Source organism: Macaca nemestrina, chromosome 9 (assembly GCF_043159975.1).
Source record: "Macaca nemestrina isolate mMacNem1 chromosome 9, mMacNem.hap1, whole genome shotgun sequence".
NCBI lineage: Eukaryota > Metazoa > Chordata > Mammalia > Primates > Cercopithecidae > Macaca > Macaca nemestrina.
Genome location: NC_092133.1, coordinates 117206537 through 117230657, shown reverse-complemented (window position 1 = coordinate 117230657; position 24121 = coordinate 117206537). Strand labels below are relative to the sequence as shown.

General features: G+C 35.0%; 1 protein-coding gene across 16 annotated transcripts in view; it reads right to left on the bottom strand.

Annotated features, from left to right (window-relative positions):
• Positions 1 to 24121, bottom strand: part of LOC105480002 (abl interactor 1) — a 116071-nt gene that overhangs the window by 3678 nt on the left and 88272 nt on the right. Inside the window, exons 4-10 of one of the 16 annotated variants that reach the window (XM_011738401.2) lie at positions 19081 to 19095; positions 18251 to 18351; positions 16856 to 16996; positions 13183 to 13283; positions 11842 to 11922; positions 6816 to 6992; positions 3443 to 3529 (exon numbers count right to left, since the gene is read on the bottom strand). In XM_011738401.2, the coding sequence (XP_011736703.1) occupies positions 3443 to 3529; positions 6816 to 6992; positions 11842 to 11922; positions 13183 to 13283; positions 16856 to 16996; positions 18251 to 18351; positions 19081 to 19095 (703 nt within the window). The remainder of the gene's footprint in view (positions 1 to 3442; positions 3530 to 6815; positions 6993 to 11841; positions 11923 to 13182; positions 13284 to 16855; positions 16997 to 18250; positions 18352 to 19080; positions 19096 to 24121) is intronic. The other 15 variants (XM_011738402.3, XM_011738403.3, XM_011738406.3 and 12 more) reach the window with 15 other exon arrangements.

Genomic DNA, 24121 nt, shown 5'->3' with positions numbered 1-24121 from the left:
AAAAATTGAGTCTCCCATGGACAGATTTTTGTTTCTTTGCTGATTATTGTTTGTTTTGATGGAGAGAAAGTTAAAGTTGGTGGTATTAGGTCTGCTTCTGTGTATAGATTTTCTACTCTGTTATTTACATTTTACAAGTTGAAAAAATGGAGAAAGAATCCCCAACCAGTAGAAAATCTAATTGAATATTTTTAAAAATGTTTATATTCATAATCAGTTTTTTTGTAGAAAGCAAGCTAAAATTTTGCGTTATTGCTAGTAAAACATAAGCACGGGATGAGGGCAAGCCTAGATCCTAAAGATTCAATTTTCTAAGAATACATCAACAATTAAGATTTAAACATAAAGTGTTGAAGATGTAATTAAAAAAACAAACAAAAAGAAACTTATAGTAAACAAAACAATAAAAATGACTCATACCTCAAACTCTAGATGGTCGTGGTCAGTATATATGTGTGTGCTTTACATAGTCAAAGGTGTAAACAGGGAAATGGGAAAATGTCAGGCTAGAGCTCTGTTCAATGAACTAGCATAATATCAGGTAAAAATGCTCCTATTACTTAAAGAATTCAAAGCTGGAACCCAACTAGTGCTTAACTTAAATTTCTGATCCATAAAATTCTTTAAAAGTTCAAAAGACATATGAAAATGTTTTCATACAGATTGATACAGGAATTATATAATTCCTGCAGGGGAGAAGTTCATAATACAAACACACTAAATCAAATGCCAATTTCTGGGGCTATTTACGTGATCAAAGAAATCAGCCGTAATCTATTTGTCATACAGGTTTAAACGTTTACCCTCCTGGGAATAATGTGCTGAATATACAACCAAGGGCTCCAGGTTTAAAATATTTGCAGATAATGACCCTATTTTCATAACCACTTCAATGCTGTGATTTCTATTTTATCCTCTTGAGGGATGAAAGGGCTATTAGAAAACAAATCTTGTATGGTAATGCTCACTCTAATACCTATCAAACGGGTCTACAATTAAATTTTCTGCCTCATTCCTAGATCCATTTTATCGTTGTCCATAACTTCCTCTATAAAACTTTTTAATATTATTGAGGACAGGAAAATGGGTATGGACCCCTCCTAACATCGAACAGCCATAGTTCATATCCTTAGTTTGGCTTACTGTGTAAATTATATATGTGGGTACTTTGAATTTACTCTCGATTTATCACACTAGTTCAATGTTTTCACGAAATTGTCTTTATGTCCAACTGTTGTAAATCTACATGTCTTATCTTCAAATTATGGCAGAAGTCTTGGTTAATCTAATTCTCTGCATAATCATAAAGAGATGCAAACACACTGCTGACTTTTTTAGAGGCTGGTATCTTAAATTGAAACACTTATTAATAGGCTAACTGCTACATGCATTCATTATCACCCACTTTGAGTGTCATAATAAACTGGGTATTTAAGAGAAGAACACATAAAATTTGTACTTCATAAAACATTTAAAGTACTGATACATATTTTAACACCAATCTTCCTAACATACTTTCAAAGAAAACAGAAACCAAATAAAGTTAGGGAATCTGTGGCACAAGGAGAATCACTGACCCAAGTTCGTATGTTTGGTAAAAAGAACTAATACCAAGAGCCTCTTTAGCAAAGACCACACATGCCTAGAATAATGCACACTAATACTGGATTTCTATATAAAGAAAAGATTTACCAAATAGCTAGTCAGTCACCATTGGACTCACAAAACTGATGTGCATTATGACTATTTTAAATTATTTCCTAATAATTGTTAGTGGTATGGCAGTTCAAAAGTTCGCACTGTCTGTCTTTAAACTCTGCAGCATTAATGACCAGCAGTTTACCCTTACTCATTTATTTTTAAAAATAAGATTCACTTCTATCTATCCATCCATCCATGCATTTATTTATTTTTGCACTCTATTTATTTATTTTTGCACTCCTAGGCTGGAGTGCAGTAGTGCGATCATGGCTCACTGCAGCCTTGACGTCCTGGACTCAAATGATGCCCCAGCCTCAGCCTCCCTAGTAGCTGGAACTACAGGCACATGCCACCACACCTGGCTAATTTTTTATTTTTTGTACAGACAGGGTCTTGCCGTGTTGCCCAGGCTGATTATTCATATCTTTTTAAAGGTTTGCACACATTAGGGTTTTCAAACACATATTAACAGTAAGGATGGCTTACACTCAGAAATGTCAACATTACGAAACAACATTTTATATATAACAAGCCAATTGGATCACACATTTCCTGAAGGAAGGGGCTTTTGTCTTAAACTGCTGGTATTTTTCACAGAGCCTGGCACATAACATCGAGTACACAAATATTTGACTGGCAGAAGGGAGGGAATGGGGAGAATAACATAACAGGGTCAGCAAAAGCTGAAGAATGGAATTTGCCACAATATATCGTCTTGGAGGATAGGCTGGGCAAGTGGGTTATTCATTTGTTCAAACCATCCTGAGATTTATTTTCATGGTGATGGTCCAAATGAAGTAAATTAAAAATAGACCACATTACCATCAATATGCTATTCTAGCATATTATAATTCAGTAAAATAGTGGTATTTTTCACTTTATATAACATTCACTGTGATCATGCAGTTAGGATTATACATCTTCTGGAATTTCAAAAGTAATCAGGCAGTAATATAAATTAGTCTATCCTGATTAAAGCTATATATCCAAAATAACTTCCCCCCCGCCCGCCAAAAAAAAAAAAAAAAAAAAAAAAAAAATCCCTGAACTTCATTCAAGAGAAGAACTAAAAAAGTTAACTGATTTTCATATTCAGAAACAATCTTCGTGGGCCTGGATGTAGCCAAAATGTGAAAAGGATGCTAAATTGCTTATCACTCACCCTGAAATGGATAGCATCAATGTAATTTACTTATTCTTGGCCATTCAATCTTATCCAAACAATGAACCTTTACGTAGATTCAATATCATGTATGTACGAAAATCTGAGGCTACAAAGCTTTCCCTAAAATTTTTTTGTAATTAAGGGGGGAAAACCTGCCCCAATTTCATATTAAATTTAAGCTCATAGTATATCTACCTATATCTTGATAAATTTATTAAAATAAAATATGCTTTCTAATTCTAATAAATATTAGAAGCTAAAAGTTCCCATACAATTTGAATTTTTGTGTTTGATTATTCTTTCCTTGAGATTATGTAAAGATCAGATCTCCTGTTTTAGGATCATGTAAAGACATAAGAAAACTGCAGCTTTGAAATTTATATGGGTCAGTAACCATGCACACAAAGAGAAAAAACTGAAGACCGTGCTCTTCAGTTTCAGTAACATATCTGCACCTATTTTCAAGATAAGATTAGCTTCTCAATAAAAGTAAGGAAAACGATGACTCATCGTCAGCCATGCATGCTATAAGGAGACAGCCTCTACTCTTCCATAGCTCAGTTTTTCCAAACTTACTGTTTTCCTGCACCCTGGCCACGAAGCCTGTGAGAGGTATCTGTGGAGTCAACTGAGGCATAGGGGGAGGGGGTGGAGCAATAGAAACTGGTAGCAACAACACAGTATGGGGGAAGTAAAACAGATAAAGGAAAGAAAAGGAAACAAACAAAAAGCAGAAGTCAGTTACAAGGACCACAAACATAAGTATGCAAAGAACAGTTTGCAAATGAAACAAAACAAAACAAAAAACAAAACAAAAACCTGCAGAACCTTCGAGTACATTTCCCACAAGCAAACCTAAAGGCCAAGTTGTGCTTAGCCAATTAATTAATTTTATAAAAGAACAAATATACTTAATTTGATCCTAATGTTATATTGTTTGGGAAAGATTTAAATTTACCATCACACTCACTTTATTTGGTAAAATAAAATTTTCAAATTATAAGGAAAGACTTCTAAAATAGGTAACAATGAAATACCTACATAGGTTTCCAGAATATTGTGTCTTTGCCATAACTATAACAGGTTTGTCTAGCTTTAAGGTAATGTTGTAAATTGGGACCCAAATAAATAAAACAAATATATAATAGCTGTTTATTTCATATATCAATAAAACTATTAATCACAGGTTTCCTTTAAAGACAGTTCTTATTATATATCTAAATTCACACACAGCTCTCCAGGAAAAACTCTTGTTTGTAAAACAAGGTTGTGATTTAATTTGGCAATTTTATTTTTAAAAATATCAGTCCTAAATTTACAAGGGAATATATCATGTTAATCATTCAGTTTCATGGGATATCTCAAAAGTGACCTTATCACTGTTCTGAAAAAGGAAACCTGATCTCCAATAAGTTAAAATATGTAATTCTTTGCATTAATTTTTAACAACTCATTGGATAGCTTGAAACACATTCACATGTATTTGTGGAGATGACATAATTGACAGGAAATACCAAATACTCATGTATTAAAAATTATAACATACACTAGAAGTAAACATTCATATGCTTGTGACTTTGTCTCATTTTAACAAGTAATTGCCAAAGATTGCTTAGAAAAAGTCAGTAGGACTCGATAGCAAAATCTAATCTGTTGGTAGTCACCAAGTAGTAACACTAAATTGATAGAGAAAAACAATTTATTGGTTACCAAGGATTAATCAAAAGGTTGTTTCAATTAATCTAACGTGCAAATTCTGTTGGTAAGCATAAAAATTTGAAAGAAGTTCAGTGTTCAAAGAAGTAACAAAGCAATTATGTGCATTAATATTCATTGTATAGCTAAAAATAACATTCAATTCACTATGAAACCAATCCTATTTCATTCTAATATGCTATAGAAGGCTCTTAAATAAAAGGTTAGAGGTTTTGACTTAAAAAACAGAACTCTCACAAAGCTAAAAAAGTGTTTAGAAACAACTCTTAGTAACTAGCCATGCTGGTTAGTATGTAATGAAAAAGAAAAGCTATGCTGTGAAGATACTAATCATTACTACATTTAGACAGAAGGGAAAATGTGCACATCAAAACACTAAAAACATTCACATACTACTACCAGTAGTACAACACCAACAGTAACTCAGATTGAAGGATAATTAATTTGACAAAACATAATCATTTATTTAAAATTTTAGGCCAAATTTGCTTTCCAATATTCAAAAGAACGTGGTCATTAATTAAAGTATCCTGTTTGAAAATAATCCACGCAGGCATTGCTAAAACTATAAAACTATGTATTATATAAAAGAGTCACCAAAAATCCTATTTGCAGAGTAAATTAAATGTCTAAAGTGGGGAAAAGGAAAATGATAAACAAAAAGATGGGATCTAAAAATTCAGAATATGAAAAAAATAAAGTTGACAAAACAAGTGAAGTGAATTATTAGATAATCTAGAATATTTAGACAGACACTGGCTACCTTTTGATACCAAATCTTAGGTAAAATCCTATTTAGTGAAGTTTAACACTTCTCAGTAGCTTTAATATTTTAGTCTGGATAAAAGCTATATAAATTTTGGGATTACTCGTGAATTTTGATATTTCTGCTAAAGTGGTTTTCAATTCTTAGGAATTTTTGCTATAACATAATTTATCTTTAAATTTTAAACAAAAAACTAATGAGAACTTTCGGCTGGGCGCCGTGGCTCACGCCTGTAATCCCAGCATCCTGGGAGGCTGAGGTGGGTGGATCACCTGAGGTCAGGAGTTCGAGACCAGCCTGGCCAACATGGTGAAATCCTGTCCCTACTAAAAATACAAAAATTAGCTAGGTGTAGTGGCAGGCGCCTGTAATCCCAGCTACTCAGGTGGCTGAGGCAGGAGAATCGCTTGAACCTGGGAGGCGGAGGTTTCAGTGAGCCGAGATGCATCACTGCACTCCAGCCTGGGTGACAACAGTGAAACTCCGTCTCAAAAAAACACTTTCCCCTAACTCTGCTTTAAGACACATATACGAGTCATTCATTATAAATGCAAAGAGCTTAAAGCAACCTCCTATGTAAATATGGAGAATTCACTGAGTATTAAGTGTTGTTGTATAAACTAAAATAACATGTAGCTCTAGAAAGAGCCACAAAAGCCCTGTAGGAAAGCTTGTCTCAGTCTATGCCCAGTAGGCACAACTGTAAGCTAAAAGCAACCGGTAGACAACAGTTTCATTTCTGATTTTGTTTTCTTTTTTGCACTGAACATCTTAATATGGAAAGTGATATTAATGACTACCCTACATTATTCTAACTTCCTAACATTATATGCTAAAACTATTTTCTTCTCTTATCAGCTTTTAAACACTGATTGCAATTAGTGTTGAGATGTGCAATTTGAGGTAAACAGAAGGAAATCAGAAGAAATTCCCACCATTAGAATTATTCAAAGACAGAGTAATTAAGCAGGCATCACAAACAGTTTTAATTGGTTTTGAACTCATTTCTGAATAGGTTAATGACCTTAAAAGTGATAGCCAGCAATTTCATTATATTAATTTAAAGGAAAACTTTGACAATGTTTGTGTCTTTAATTTTACCATTACTAAGCTGTCTCGAACATGCCAATAAATTCAGTCTATTTCTGCAATGTTTTTGTTCTCTAGTTTTACTTATGTAATAAAATAGCATATTAAAGTTAAATTTTAAAATTTTAGTATACTCAATATAGACATGTCTTGATAAATTTAGTTAAATATACTTGATAGGTCTAAATTTTGGAAAAGAAAGTGGTAAGCGATTACTCTTAAAATGGTATGATTCAAGGACAAAATCCTAAAACAAAAATAAACATGAAACAGCATGGTTTTCAATTGTTGTCTATCACTGGCAAGAATAACAGTTTCAAATAATTTCCTTCAAAAGGAGCTCCACTGTTGCTGTATGCCTGCAAAGCACAAGCTTACTTGAATTTTGAGAATAAAGTGGACCTCCATTAACATGGGGCTGAGCAGAAAATTGAGCAGTCACAGAGGGAGTTCGTCTGTATCCACCAGAAGATGTCGAAGAAGTAGTAGAGTTGTGTCGAGAGATCTGCCTGGTCATTGTGCCATACTGGGAACCAGGAGCTGAGCCCGGGGCTGCTGAAAAGCATTAGTCAAAGGCAACCAACAAAGAGACTTGAGCATTGTAATCACCTTAGATGGCAGAACAAAGCGGGAGGGGGCCTCAGTAAGAAATATTTATTACTTTTTCAAGACCAAGGCACAAAATAAAGACAAAAGTAAAGATAAAAATCAAGTAACTTTATCTCCAAAGTCAAAAACAGAGAGAAAAAAAAACAGCTGCATGGAAAGCTGTAAAAGTAAATAAGTAATATTCCCAAGCTTTTAAAAAACACAATCCCAAATGATACTTTGCTAATATTATATATAATTTTTTGTACATTTTCAAATATATAGCTTTTATATGTAAACTGTCTTTCCAATAAAATAAGTACCAAAAGACAGTGTGAGGCAGAAAGCATCAGTCTTTAGATATAAGTAGATTCATGTCTGGTTTACAAACTTCTTCCTTTCCACTGACAAAACTTTCAGAATTTTGATTCACATTATAAGACTCTATCTAGCCAAATCCAAGTTAAACAATAAATTTTTATTTACTAGTATTTTTGAGTTTTTATTGAATTAGCAGTTATTAGTATCAATACATATTAGGTAAAATCATTTTTTAAGAAAAGTACCATTTCTAGTTTCAAAGCACTTTCATGTAATGTCAGATTTGTTGTAGACCTCCAAATTTCTAAGATTAACATACATTTTCCCTATTAAATTTTTATAACTGACAAAAGCAGAACATTTTTTGACTCTATAAAATATGGCATTTTAAGGCAATTTTGTTTAGAAAATCTATTCTCTTTCTCCATGCCTGGAGAGCTGCTTTTCCACAGTACATCCAAAGCATCTGCTTTTTAAAAATAAAAAAATTAGCATGCTCATATATATTTTTTCATCAGTTAATAATGAAACTGATGAAAATATTAATACTTAACATTGTATTAAGTGCCATCTTTCCCAACATTTCAAAAGTTTCATATTTAAAATGTTAATAGAGTTCAAAGCCTCTAAAGTTAACTATACTTTCCAAGGTTAACTTCGGGATTATTATTATTTTCCTTGCCCCATCTAAACAACAAACAATGACAGAGTAAGTAAAAAGCCAGCGTCCTAGTTTATCTTCATTCAGTTGTCTAATCATTCTTAGAGGTCACACAAGGTATTAGATAAAACCATACAGCAGAGGTTGTTCATTAAGACAAGTGCTGATCTAACATTTTGGAACTCCCAAGTCATAGGCAGTCACTAATTATTTGAATCATCCACGTGCTCATTTTCTAAAAAGAAAACAGTTTAAAAATAATTGTCTATTCAAAAGCCTTCGTGAATAAGTAATTTTGGACAGCTAGGTTTTTCCAGAGAGCCAAGAAATAAGCATTTAAGGGCCAGGTGCGGTAGCTTATGCCTGTAATCCCAGCACTTTGGGAGGCCGAGGCAGGCGGATCACCTGAGTTTAGGAGTTTGAGATCAGCCTGGCCAACATGGCGAAAACCCGTGTCTACTAAAAATACAACAATTAGCCAGGCATGGAGGCACACGCCTGTAATCCCAGCTACTCAGGAGGCTGAGACAGGAGAATCACTTGAACCCGGGAGATGGAGGTTTCAGTGAGCCAAGATTGCACCACTGTACTCCAGCCTGAGTGACAGAGCAAGACTCCGTCTCAAAAAAAAAAAAAAAAAAAAAAGAGTAAGTCTTTAACTGTTTTTGTTTTTAGTTTTTTATTTTGGGTAAAGAGTCTGACTCTGTCGCCCAGGCTGGAGTAGAGTGGTGGGATCACAGCTCACTGCAGCCTCAACCTCCTGGACTCAAGCAATCCTCCTACCTCAGCCTCCTGAGTAGCTGGGGATACAGGAGAGCGCCGCCAAACCCAGCTAATTTTTTATGTTTTGTAGAGACAGAGTCTCACTATGTTGCCCAGGGTGGTCTTGTCCTGGGCTCAAGCAATCCTCCCACCTTGGCCTCCCAAAATGCTGGATTACAGGTGTGAGCCACCACTCCCAGCCAACCATTTTTAATAGAAATCTCTGTAAAAGGATTTTACATTTCTCTGGCTTGTATAAAAAAGTGTATAGAATCCGAGTTATTTTTGTTGGTGATTCAAGAAAAAAAGCCAATCATTTAGCAATTCTGAGCCTATTTTAGAATTTAACATTTTATCATAAAATAAATAATGCCAAACGGTGTGCGACTTATATGCATCATTATGTGTTATACATGTGAATTATACACATACAGGTGTGTATAAAAAAATCTAAATAATATATACAGCTCAAGAAATCGAATATTAACAAGATCACTGAGGCTTCCTGGGTGCTCCTCTCCTGGATTCTGACCCCCACAAGGTATATGTTAAACATTTTCTTTCTTTTGTAAATAGTTTTTACCATATATATATATACACACACATACACATATATAACCTTAATACACATAGTTTTTACAAATTTATAAACTTTTGTAATAGAATGAATCTATACATATTGTTGAATTGCTCTTTTTCTTGATAATATTTTCAAAAATTCATCCATGTGGCTATGTATATCAGTCATTCATTTTTGCTATTTTATTTGTATGTAAATATATCATAATTTATTTATCCATTCTACCACTATTAGACATTTTGGTTTTATTGAGATTTGTGCTATCAATACTACCACTATGAACATTCCTAAATATAATTCCTGAATCTCTAGGACAGTGGTTCTCAAACTTCATCATTGATCAGTATTTCTTCTTAAGGCCTTGTGTTTTGTTTAAGATGGGGTCTCATTCTGTCACCCAGGCTACAGCGCAGTGGCACAATCTCAGCTGTCTGCAACCTCTACCTTTCAGGCTCAAGCCATCCTCCCACCTCAGCCTATTGAGTAGCTGGGGCTACGGGCATGCACCACCATGCCCGGCTACATTTTTTGTATTTTTTGCAGAGATGAAGTCTTGCTATGTTGCCCAGGCTGGTCTCGATCTCCTGGATCAAGCAATCCGCCTGCCTCAGCCTCCCAAGGTGCTAGGATTACAGGCGTGAGCCACTGTGCCCGGCCTGACAGCTTGTTATAATACAGACTGCTGGCCCCATCCTCAGTTTCCAGACTGAATTAGGCCTAGAAGGGACCTGTGAATTTGTATTTCTAACTAGTTCCCAGATACTGATTGTCTGGGGATGACACTCTGAAAACCACTGCTCTAGGACAGCAGTTTTCACACTTTTTGGTCTTAGGGTCCACTCTTAGACAACCCCAAAAGCCTTTTGTTGACATGGGTTATAGCTGTAGATAATTACATTAGATACTAAAACTGATATATCTTTAAAACATATGAATACACAAGTACACATTTCATTAGAAGTCAAAGCAATGACTTTATCAATACTTCATGCAGCTTCTAGAAAATTCCACCATATAATTATAACAGAATGAGAATGAAAAGGACAAATAATGAATAGAGCTCTGACCTCAAAAACTCCATGAAAGGATCTTGGTAATCCTCAGGGGTCCCTTAACCATATTTTGAGACCTAGTATTCTAGGGTAAATACGTAGAAATGGAATTGATAAATCTAGGGTAGGGTACATGTTCAACTTGACTAGGTAACAACAAATTACTTTCTGAAGTGAGTGTACACATTAATAAACTCCCACCAGCAATTTGCTTTCCTCACCAACACTGATACCAGCAAACTTCTACCTTTTAACCTGTCTGCTGGATATAAAATAGTATTTCACTGTGGTTTTAATTTTAATTCTCCTGATTATTAATTGGGTTGAGGCCATTTTTTTCTCACAGATTTTCTACTAACAATTTCTATTCTTAGGGTCTTCATTTTTTTTTTTTTTTTTTTTGAGACGGAGTCTTGCTCTGTCGCCCAGGCTGGAGTGCAGTGGCCGGATCTCAGCTCACTGCAAGCTCCGCCTCCCTGGTTCATGCCATTCTCCTGCCTCAGCCTCCCGAGCAGCTGTGACTACAGGCACTCGCCACCTCGCCCGGCTAGTTTTTTGTATTTTTTAGTAGAGACGGGGTTTCACTCTGTTAGCCAGGATGGTCTCGATCTCCTGACCTCGTGATCCACCCGTCTCGGCCTCCCAAAGTGCTGGGATTACAGGCTTGAGCCAAGGGTCTTCATTTTATTACCTCCTTTCTCTCCTTTCCTTGGTATGTGCAGATGTTTTGAAAAGATATGCTGTTAGACAGCTTTATTTCACCTAACCTGAAACTCAGCTCTCCTTATTTGAACACCTCATTATCCATTTCTACCCAGATTACTGTGATTGTGTATTTCTAGACTCAATGGTTTTTACATTGACATTTAAAATACATTTAAAATTCCTTATATGCTCAGTCCAGTCATCCCTAACTTGTGAACAATTTAAATGCATTTTATCGAGAAAACTATTTCATGGCATCCTGAGATGTCATAAAAACTGGGCCATATCAGAGTTTTTCAAACTATGATTCACAGGAAAGCCTCAGAGTACCCCATCCCACATGTATCATTTGCCTTTCAATTTTTCTCCTCCTGTCCCCACCTTCACCCTGATCCTTTGACTGTTGTATATACCAGAGAGTTCCAAATTAAGTTTCACTTGTGCTGGGCGGGGGGATTAGACTAGAAAAATCTAAACAAACAACAAATAAAAAACACATTAAGTTGGTTATAAACCAAGCATTTCATATTATAGAAAAAGTTGTTTTATATTTGTTTACCGTGTAAGTGCAGAAGCCTTTCACCAGAAGTTAGTGATATTAGATTTAATACTTTAATCTTTGTATTATCACCTGCAACCTAATAACTATAAATGCTAGCACTCTACTAGCACAGAGGAGTTTATTATGAATTATGTAAAGTGAGTTCAATGGCTGCAATGGCTATGCAATCTCACCTATCACAGTGCTCACTGGGAGAAGTGGTGCCAGAGGTGGTGCTGGTGGAGCTCCAGAAGGAGGAGGGACAGAAATGTTTTCTAATAAAATAGTTTATAATTCAGGTCAGAGTACAAGAAAAGAAAACTCAACATTTTGAAACAGCAAGAAAGTACAATATATTGGAAATAAAAAGAAAAAAGATACCCACATGTAAAGCATGCTCAAATGAGTATGAATTTTGTAGGTAAAGAGGCTACCAAATTTATACCTGCCTTAACTATCAAATATGCCTATGTTTATAAGTGGCTTTTTCTCCTTTTTCAAAAATATGCTTGAAAAGCTAAGAATTTTTTTCTAACATTTTTCATTATCATATTTTTAAAATATACATTTTAACAATATAAAAAGTCTCCATTTCATTTACTAAAAATCAAGAGGCTAATTTAATGCCCTCCAAGGATTTTTGAAATTTTCATACTTTCTGAAAGTAAAATAACTTTCCTATCTTAATCTTATTTTACATGTATTGCATTTTATTGAAATATATATTGAATATCACAGATAAATGTAGTAAAGTCACAAAATAAGCAACCACCAGAGCAGATACTGGCCTGCAAGGCAACATTAAAACTCCTAGAAACATAATTCACCTTTATAGACACTGATTCTCCAGCTGGAGTATCATACAATACTGGTTTGCTCTTGAAATAATAAATGTCATTCTTGACTAGTATGCTAGGCAAATACAGTCAGCCCTCCATATCCATGGGGTTCTTCGTCCCTGGATTCAATCAATAATAGATCAAAAATATTTCGGGGAAAAAAGGGGATGGCTACATCTGTACTGAACATGTGCAGACTTATTTTTCTTGTCACTATTCCCTAAACAATACAATATAACTATTTAAGTAACACTTATATTGTATTAGGTATTATAAGTAATCTAGGGATGATTTAAACAATATGAGAGGATGTGTGTAGGTTATATGCAAATACTACACCAGTTTATAGAAAGGACTTGAGCATCCATGCATTTTGGTATCTGCAGGGGACCTTGGAACCAATCCCCTATGGACACTGAGGAATGAATACATTTCTAAAGCAAAATGGCTAACAAAAAGTTATTTAACAAAACTACTTAATATACAGTATATATAAGGAGAAACAGCTGGCGAAATCCTATAGACTTTGTGAAAAACAATCTAAAAACATTGTTAAATTTGTTATCAGCCTTTATTCTAGCAACAATCACAAATTTAATTAATAATTTTACTCAATGTGACTAATTTATTTCAGCCTTCCACAATAAAGCTCATAAATATTACCACGTATTAAACACAGATTAATAAATAACACACCTGGTCCAATAGTGGGTGGCGAAGGTGTAGGCACAGCAATGGGAATGCCAATACTACTGCTACCACTGTTTTCTCGACTTCCACTTCCTCCGCTACTTCCACTGAAAAGAAAAAAAAAATTGTGAAAAACCAATTCTAGAGACATATTAAAAAAAAAACTGTAATCACCCAAGGCCACTGAATACTCCTTTTATGTCATATAGTCACCCCTCAGTATTCTTGGAGGATTGGTTTCAAGAACCCCCTTGGATACCAAAACCCATGGATGTTCAAGTCCTGAGGCTGGCCCTAGAGAACCAGCGGATATGAAAAGTCGGTCTTCTGTATCCACGGGGTCTGCATCCCATGAATACTGTATTTTCAACCTGAGACGGGCTGACTCTGGGAACGCAGAACCTGAGGAAGGAAGGGAGGGAGGGAGAGAAGAAGCGGGGAAGGGAAGGAGGGAGGGAGGAAGGGAAGGAGAGATGGAGGGAGAGAGGGGAGAGGGAGGGAGGAAGGGAATGGGAGGGTGTGTGTGTGTGTGTGTGTGTGTGTGTGTGTGCGCATGTGTGTGCGTGTAACAAGAATTTTTTTAACTATTCATCACAAACCTTAATCCTAATATTTGAAATGGTTTCCTCTACTTCTCAACCTATCTGGAACCAATATAATGATAACACAGTACTTAAAACCATCTCTGCTGAAATATTTATCACCAACAAAATCTTACAGTACAATGAGTCAACAAGTGTTTATTCAAAACCTGCTATGAAGAGCAGTGAGCAATGCAGTGATGAACCACACTGTCTGAAGCTCATAATGGGAAAACTGACATGAAAAGGTAATGTAACAGATACAACAAAAGAGAAAGTACAAATAATGTGGAAGTAAATTAAAAGGGTAATCCATTCTAGTCTAAAATTAATATGAAAACTTCCTCTCATCTCAAAGAAAGGTGGTAACACAAACATTTTCTGGAAAATAAGCATAATGACAAAGAAAGACAATAGTGAAGTTTCAGTGTGGTCATTCTAGAATAGTTGCTACTGATAAACTCTAATCAACTCCTCACTACTATTCTACTTCCTGTGGATGTACTGTCCTGTTAGCTGTAGGACGTGGCTCTCTCTAGTTGTTTCTAGTAAGGTATGGCACAAGCCTTACTTCTTGTAAGGTATGGCACAAACAACTAGATCTTGTGCCATCTAGTTGTTTATAGTAATGTGTGTACATGTGTAAAAACATATATTTGTGTACATGTATCCTTACGCTCCCTATTATGTTTTAAAATCTACATGATTTGCTCAATGAGCCCAGAAATTTAAAGGGCAAAGATTTGCAATGCCTGGATAAGATTTTTATTTTCTTCTGCAATATGATCATTCTATAATTAGATTATCATATGCTAATGGAAGAAAAAGAAAAAAGCCATTTATATAACAGACACAGCTTAGATGTGAAGACCTCCCTAACTCCCTCAAGCCAGGTGATCAACACTTAGTTTTGTGCCATCACTGCATCATAGACATATGAGTATTTATCCTCTTACTATGCTCCTCTTCAATTACTGTCTTTTTTCCAACAAGGGGTTGGCAAATTACAGCCTGTGGGCTAAAACTGGTCCATTGCCCGATTTTTACTACCTGTGAGTTAAGAATGTCTTTTACATTTTTTAATAGTTAAAAAAATCAAAAAAGGAATAATATTTTGTAGCACATTAAAATTATATGAAATTAGAATGTCAGTGCTATAAATAAAGTTTTACTGGAACATAGCCACATTCATTTACGTATTGTCAATGGCTGCTTTTGTGCTATAATGACAGATCTGAGTAATTGCAACAGAAACCATATGGCCCACAAATCCTAAAATATTGACAATCTGGCCCTTTATAGAAAACGTGTGCTGATCCCTGTTCTAATAGAATGAGCTCTTGAAAAAAGAACTATGCCTTATTGGCAAATGCCTAATATCTAATGAAACAACACTTAATAACTGTTTGTTGAATATGATTAAACTATGCTTCCACTATAGAGAAAACCTATACTTTGATCCAATAGTTCAAATAACAACAAAGAGAACAATTTTGTTCCTCAAAGAACTTGACTTGATACAGTATCTGCAGATATCAACTTAACAATTTGTTTACTAACAGTGGCAATAGTAATAAATACCACTTACCTAGCATCTCGCATCTCGATATGCCCTATTTAGTGGAATTCCCATAAATCATTTTGATAAGTTATCTCTCATTTACCAACGTAAGAGTGAAGGCAAAAGAGAGGTTCCCTGCCCACGTTATTACGTGAGAGAGAAAACTAAAGAATAAAACAAATTTGGTTATAAAATAAATTTATCTGGTTTTATAAAGCACTCAAAAATTGAAGTGGCTACATTTTGGGGGAAGAAGGTCGAGGCAATAACTGGGAAGGAGCTTGAGAGGCTTCTGGGTTGCTGATAATGTTCCATTTTCTGATCTGGGTGACGGTTATATAAGTGTGTGTCCATCCATCAAGCTGTATACTTAATAAAGTGGATACTTTTCTGAATGTTATACTCTGTAACTAAATTTTAAAAAATCCACCGGGTAATTGATTTTTAGGACATTCAAAAATAATAAATACAAGGCCGGGAGCAGTGGCTCACGCCTGTAATCCCAACACTTTGGGAGGCCGAGGTGGGCAGATCACCTGAGGTCAGGAGTTGGAGACCAGCCCGGGCAACCTGGTGAAACCTCATCTCTACTAAAATACAAAAAGTAGCGTGCCCCTGTAATCCCAGCTTCTCTGGAGGCTGAGGCAGGAGCATTGCTTGAGCCTGGATGGCAGAAGTTGCAGTGAGCCGAGATCGCGTCACTGCACTCCAGCCTGGGTGACAGAGCTAGACTCCATCTCCAAAAAGATAATAATAATAATAATAAAACATATTCTAGTATACTGATTCTCTTGAAAGTCTCCCTCAGATTTAACTTCAATCTTCTTTCCTTCAATCTCTGAAAGTTTAAATCACGTTGTATAATTCCTATGATAGTTAATCTTTTCTCCAAAAGTATTTGAGTGGTTTGCCTTAAATTTTTTTAAAAGAGCATTTTAAAACATTCTTAGGGCCAGGCACAGTGGCTCACACCTGTAATCCCAGCACTCTGAAAGGCCAAAGCGGGTGGATCACCTGAGGTCAGGAGTTCGAAACCAGCCTGACCAATATGCAGAAACCCTGATTCAACTCAAAATTAGCCGGGTGTGGTGGCACAGGCCTGTAATCCCAGCTACTTGGGAGGCTGAGACAGGAGAATCGCATGAACCTAGGAGGCAGAGGTTGCAGTGAGCCAAGATTGCACCACTGCACTCCAGCCTGGGCAACAAGAGCAAAACTCCGTCACAAAAAAAAGAAAAAAATTCTTTAGTCTTAACCCAAAGAGTCTGATAGAGTCTGTACCTCTATCAAAAGGAGGAAACACAAACAATCCATTAATAGTACAAACAGGTGTTTAAAAATCTTAAAAAAAAAAAAAAAAAAACAGAAGTTATAACACAAATTTACAGGAACATATATAATATTATTCCCCCAACTTTCACATTTGTTATTAGCATTAGAGTGGCACTTCACCTTTACTCAGCACCTCCATAGGAGTTTGTCACCAGTCAGTTACACCCACTTTAGAGATGTTCAAATACTCAACCTAAAGGCTTACCTGTGTGTCCTTGGTCTCTGATTTAAAGATGCTGTCCTGCCTGGACTATGCTGACTTCCAAGCCTAGCAGGACTCGTCATATAGTCATTAGGAACTGTTGGGGGTTTAACAGGTTCCAGGGTTTTATAAGGAGTATTCCGTCTAAAGAAGCATAGTGGAAAAAGGAATAATGAATAAAAAAGATAAAATTGTATTTTTCCCAAAAATATGTGAGTTTCCCTTTGTGACCATGTATGCCAGGATTTAAAAATATATATAACAAAGTTTGTAATTTTAAAAAATATTCTTCACTGGGATATATGAATTTTGTTATTTTAACATGAAAACTAAAATTTGTTTCCTTTTCCTAAGAAAAACATAGGAAAGGGTAATTTAAAGTCCTAACCTGATTTCTAAAAATTATGATTATAATTTTTTAAATGCTCAGTAATATCAAACTTTAAAATGTACATCATTCTCAGTCCAGTCACTCATAAGCCACTGTTCTTTAAACAGGAAGCTAAATTTCTTTATATAGGAAGCTGCAACTTATTCCTACCTCAATATGGCAATAAATGGAGACATCCATTCTATTCTAATCATTAATTTCTCAATAAATGATTTCGACTTTTCTGTTTAATAACTTCATTTTTTTTTTCAGGGGCAGAGGGTTTAATTAATAAAAATGAAAACTAAGACCTTCTTAAAAGAAGACTGATTGTTGAACAACCCCTCCACCAAAAAATAAGAAATCCAATATAATATTCCCAGTATTAAGAAAAGCAACCTTAAAGAAACGTAATGCCCTGGCAAGTATTCGCTATATTTAGTACACTAAGAATTAAGAAGGAAGAAGCCACTGTTATCTTTTCTACTTGTCCAACTGGCCTTCCCATGGAGCTACTCTAGTATAAAGAGGCCTAAGAACACCAGCAGAAGCATAGTTACAAATAAAGTGCATAGTTTCCTAAAGTAAAGAGTCCCTAAGTCTCAGACACCAATAGGGGAAACAGAAGAGCTGTGGACTCAGCCACACTACACAAAAGTAGACCACTGGTCAAAGTTCTATAATATAGATACTGTAAACACATGCAAAGGCACCATTTGGAATACTCTAATCATTCCATTTAAAACAAGTCAGATTTATATTTTTTAAAAATTAGATGACAAAAAAATAAACAATGCCATTTATACGTATATAAAAACTTTCCTGGTACAGATCTTAGAGAGTATTACAAAGCCAGCAGATTCATTTGGGATTCTGTTCAGGAAAACAAGAATTAAAATGAATTTGTAAAAGGTAGTGTCACATAGAGAAGGTAGTGTGGCATGGATCCCATACACTTACTTAAGTCACAGAAACATCTTTTCCTTTAGCATATGAATTTCTTCTGTAAAATGTAGTTGAATTCTTACCCCAGTGTTCCCCGGCCTGACATGGGAGGACTTGGCGGTTTCTGAGTAGGAGGATTTGTTCTCGACAGAGTGCCAGTTCTTGCAGGCTGGTTATTTCCGTGCTAAAATGTAGAAAGAAATGCTTTTATTTTTATATCAAATTGTTCTCTTTGTGTTTTAACACCATGTATTATTTTTTTTTAATATCAGAATGTGAATTAAGGATTCCCAGACAGTTTGAATAAAGACTTTGGTACTACAGTTTAAAAAGTCAAGGAACCACTTGCACTTGGTTTTCCTATTATTTTATGCCATTCATATCACATTGTAGCAAAATACATGTGAGATCACTGGATTGTTTATCTTATTTTATTGTTAAACATGTTCACTGAGATCAGACTTATCTGCATTCAAACACTGGGTTTCCTACAAATTTTTGAAATGTGTGCATGAACATAAACTATAGATCTTACTTGTCAATTTGCTCAAATACCCATCTGAAAAATCATCTTCATCCTAACAATTCAGTAACAAAGTCACATATGATGTCTGGGAAACCTCCTAATTGTAAGTCAATGAAAGCAAGGCAACTACCGAAAAATGAGCAAAGCAATAAATGTTAGCAAAATTAATGTTCCTATACAAACGTAGATGTCAATATATCTTTGATATATTAACACAGCCAAGCTAAATGTTGCTTATTTGAACTGAATTTGAGTATATTTAATCTACATAAATCTTACAGGGAAAAGCAGACAGACATAAGAAGAGTTTTCAAATTTTAGTGGCTCTGCAGCCTCTATCAATACAGAGGAAATACTGTGGATGAAATGATAAGTAATGGCTCTTACCTTGGCTTTTAGCCACTTTACGTTGGCAAAAAAAGAGGGGGAAAAAGTAGACATTAATGCTAGGTAAGTTATATCTGATAGGACAGGTTTACATTTACAGTTATTCAATTCATATTAATAAGCTTTTTTCCAGCCATGTTTCAAATACTTTGTAAAGAAAAGATATCCATAAGTACTGGGGAAATACTCATGTGTTTCACATATTTTTCAAAAGAATTATACTCATAAGGAAACCACCACTTAATTATTCCAATCTCATGCAGGCTCAATATTTTTTAAGTCAGTATTTTATCCTATGGAGCTAATCCAACCGAATCACAGATGATTTAAAAAATATGTTCATTTAAACACAAATACCATAACACATTAGATGTGAAGCTATTTAAACATATTGGTGCATAAGACCTAACACTTTACTGGATAATGAATGTCCAAGTATGAGTATTCATTATTTCAATGGCAGTATAGTTTAAAAAGTGATAAACTGCAAATGTTAAAATTCAAAACCACACATTGCTTTCAAAAATGAAAAAAGGACCTAGTATCTCGAAGCTTAAAAAAACTCATCATGCACAGTGATAACTTAGCCAGATTCTAACTGAGATATAAACAAACAGGGTCTGGAAAACTCTCTCATTCCTAGCTTCTGAACCCCAATCCTGAGCAGGTCAACACTAACAGGAAGTTCTAAGTACCTTTAGTTCTAAGTTTTCATCTGAGCCACTTAAGTCAAAATTCAAAGCTGAAGAAAAGTTGTTTTGATCCTAAAGCTGACTAGCCTACAGAACATGAAACAATGTGTGGAGTCCTAAAGCATCACTACTTGTACAATGCCACTAAAAAATATGTATCTTCAGGTTTTAGAGTCTAATTTTTTATAGATTTGGGGGCTTCAAGTTTTTTTAACAACATCTGACATTCTCAACAAGTAACTACCATTTTTCAGGTGGCCACAAGGCATATCAAAGGAAATCATCCAAAGAAGAGATTTGGTATCTCTTGGATACATTCTCATTTATAGAAACTGTGCCAGAAATATGGTACACTTCAATGTTTGTTTAAAATGATATTGCTTATTTCTATCTGGAAACAACATCTGGCACCCTACCAACCATGACGTTTCACACCTAAAGAATAAAATTTGAGTAACATTATTAGAATCCTTGAAGATAAAATATACTAATGTATACTTCAGTATCTGTATTATGATATATAATATACTTACATACCAATGTATATCTTATAATGTATATACATAATACACTAAATACTATCCTAAAATCACTAAGAAAATATTCTAAATATGTCCACGTATCTCCCTTCATTTGTCATTTCAAGTGGATAAGTAACAAAAAAAAGCATTCAAGTATAAGTTGGTCCCAAATGGAAAGAATAAAAGAATTAGACTGGGGATGAAAATTCTACTTGAACTCTGTGCTACTATGCAATGGTGTAAGCTTTAACCTCTTATGAAGTTCAGCCTCCTCTATTAAGTGTTATTATATATGCAGATGTGTCAATGTTGGCGAGTGTTAGTAGGAAATAACCTCTGTATCTTACATCTCAAAATACTAATATTTTTGTCAGAAATCTATAAAATTTTTCCATTTAAATATCCTCAAAACATATCCAAAATGAAACCGTTTTTTATTTCCTTAAGATCTCATTTCAGGCTAGGCATAGTGGCTCTTGCCTACAACTCCCGGCACTTTGGGAGGCCAAAGCAGGTGGACTGCTTGAGCCCAGGAGTTTGAGACCAGCCTGGGCAACACAGTGAAACCCCTTCTCTTGAAAAAATAAAAATAAAAAATTAGCCAAGCATAGTGGCACACACCTGTAGTCCCAGCTACTTGCATGGCTGAGGAGGGAGGATCACTTGAGCCCAAAAGGTTGTGAACTGTGCTTGAGCTATTGCACTTCAGTGAGACACTGTCTCTTTTTAAAAAAGATCTCACTTTGTTTCCTTAACATTTACCTTTATGGATGAGTAATTTCACCATTTGCCTGGAATCTGTTTGAAATTCCCTTTGATTCCTCCCTATCTTCTAAGTACATCATAGCTTTGTATGTCATAGGCACTCAATGTCTAATGTTAATTCTTTTTTTTTTTTTTTTTCCAGACAGAATCTGGCTGTTGTCCAGGATGGAGTTCAGTGGTGCAATCTTGGCTCACTGCAACCTCCGCCTCCCGGGTTCAAGCAATTCTCGTGCCTCAGCCTCCCAAATAGCTGGGATTACAAGTGTGTGCCACTACACTTGGCTAAATTTTATATTTTTAGGACACAGGGTTTTGCCACGTTGGCCAGGCTGGTCTGGAACTCCTGGCCTCAAGTGATCCTCCCTCCTGAGCCTCCCAAAGTGCCAAGATTACAGGCATAAGCCACTGTGCCCAGCCAAGGCCAATTCTTTCTTTGAAATGATTCTTAACTCACTCCTCTGCTTTATAAATTAAAAAAAAAAATCATTCCTATGTAAATATTATAAAGCTTTAGTTTCTACACTGTTTAAAAAAAATTAATCAGAAAGCCATTAAGCTGAGACAGCTCCCGCATTCTGGGTTCCTACTTAGGCAAACCAAAACACAACTGAGAGTAACTTAATCAGAAACCTCCAACTAACCTCTAACTAGGAACTTTACTAATCAGAAACCACAATTAACTTCTAACCAATCAAATATTTTGCTTGTCTTGCTTCTTTGAACTTCCCCCTGCTTCATGTCTCTGTGGTCTGAAGCTGCCCGATTCATGAATCACTGTGAACTCAAACTCCAAAAAAAGTAACGTACCTAAGTTTATCTTTGAAGACCAATAATAAAATCTAACAACTCCTAGATCACATAATCTTTTGAAGCTTAAAAACAAGCACACAGGCACACACTAATCCAGTCATCCCTTGGTATCAAGAAGGCTTGGTTCCAGGACCCCCATGAATACCAAAATCCAAGGATGCTCAAATCCCTCATATAAACTGGTGTAGTATTTGCATATAACCAACACTACCCTCCAATATACTTTACATCATCTCTAAATTACTTATAATACCTAATACAAGGTAAATGCTATGTAAATAGTAATGATATTTATTTGTATTATTTTTTATTCTTGTATTGTCCTTGCATTTTTTACTCTTTTTCTTTCTGGAATTTTTTTTATCCAAGGTTGGCTGAATCCACAGATAGAAACCTGGAGATACAAAGGGCCAACTACATATGAAAAGTCCTTTGTAAATTATGATCCAGGCTGTTAATTATTATTAGTGTTCTTCAAAATAAATGTAAATTTCTTTGCTAAGTATTCAGGCCTTCCCTATTCTAGCTTCCTCTCAAACCTTGTGCTCACTTACAAAGATCATCTTCTTTTAATTCTCCTTTATGAATATGTTCTGGTAGTTTCTCTATGCTGGGATTCTCTTATACGTATCTTATTATTATTCCCAAAAATCAAACCAGATTTACTTTGGGATATTTTGCATATTTTTAAATTCCTATTAAACTAACATGTACCATTTATTTCACAGCATAAAATGCATTAACACAGTAAATACTATTTAAATAAAACCCAGGTATATTTAAATACAAATACCAAAACACTAAAATTTATATCACAAAATAAGAAAATGCAATGGAATATTAATCTTGGAGTATGGCAATCGTAAGCATAAAGCCTAGTAGCTATAAGAAAAATATTAATATATTTAGATACAATTTTAAAAATTCTGTATGTATATTTTTTAAATACCAAAAAACATCAAAGTCAAAAGCCAGACAGCAATATGAGTAAATAGTTGCCAATATATGAGTGGCTACTAACTCTTCAAACAGAAAAACAAGGACTCTGACAAGTCAGTAAGAAAACAAACTTCTAAACAGAAAAGTGGGCAAAAAATACAAAAATAATTTGAAAGCTGTAAGCAGTATCTCACTATCCTCAAAACACTAATTTTAAAATAAACTTAAACTTTTCCTTCTAATAATTTTGGCCTGGCAAATGTTCATTAACTACTACCAAAATTTCTACCTTCACACATCTCTACAACATTCTGGAAATATTTAAGCCAACAATGATCCTTTAGAGAGAACACAACACTAAGAAAACAAAGCAGCATTAAGATTACTGGGGAGAAGCAATTGTGTGTATGTGTGTATTTTTCAGTCACAGAAACAAACTATAGACAAATATGCCAAATAATCAGCTTCTAAAATATATTCTTCTCAGACCGTGCACCTTCATCCCTCACCAAAAACGTATTTTAAAATAGCCTGCATAACAATGTGAATGTACTTAATGTCACAGAACTATACACCTAAAAAGAGTTAAATGGTCATTTTATGTTATGTATATCTTACCACAATAAAAAAATCTAAAAACAAAAACAAAGCCCCCCACCCTTGTGTCTAATATATCCATATTATGGCTAGAAAGCAGATTTCCAAAATTCATAGTCCTATACTTTCAGCATTTATTATGCTGTTTATATCTCCCACTTACACATATACGATGAAATAGTTAAATTTTCTCATCCAAAACTTCCTTGTAAAATTTAGATTCATCGTATACTCAGCTAAGTACTATGTCTTGAACTGTTAAACACAACTACTAATTGAGGGATGAGGTAATGGAAGATATTCACTACTAACATAATGACAGAAAAAAATTTTTAATGAATGTATACTGCTTTGGTAGGAATAATCAAGGTGAGGCAAAATGGGGAAGTGTGTGTGTGCGTGTGTGCGCGCGCACATATACAGGTATATATGTATACATACATGCATGCATGAACATATTGTTTTTCTTTAAATCTTAAGGTAGATAGTAACACAAAAGACATTTTCCCCGGATTCTCAAAACTCCAACCCCAGAGATCAGTCTAGTTTAAAGCACCTTGAATTAAAACTGAATTTCAGCTCTTATACAAGCCTAGCCACATCTCTGAATAAAAATACAAGAAATAAACAAGCAATCTCCTCTGCATTTGCAATGTGTTCCAATTTTATATACAATTTACAGACATAAAAAGTGAAGAGGAGATTCCAATAGTCTCA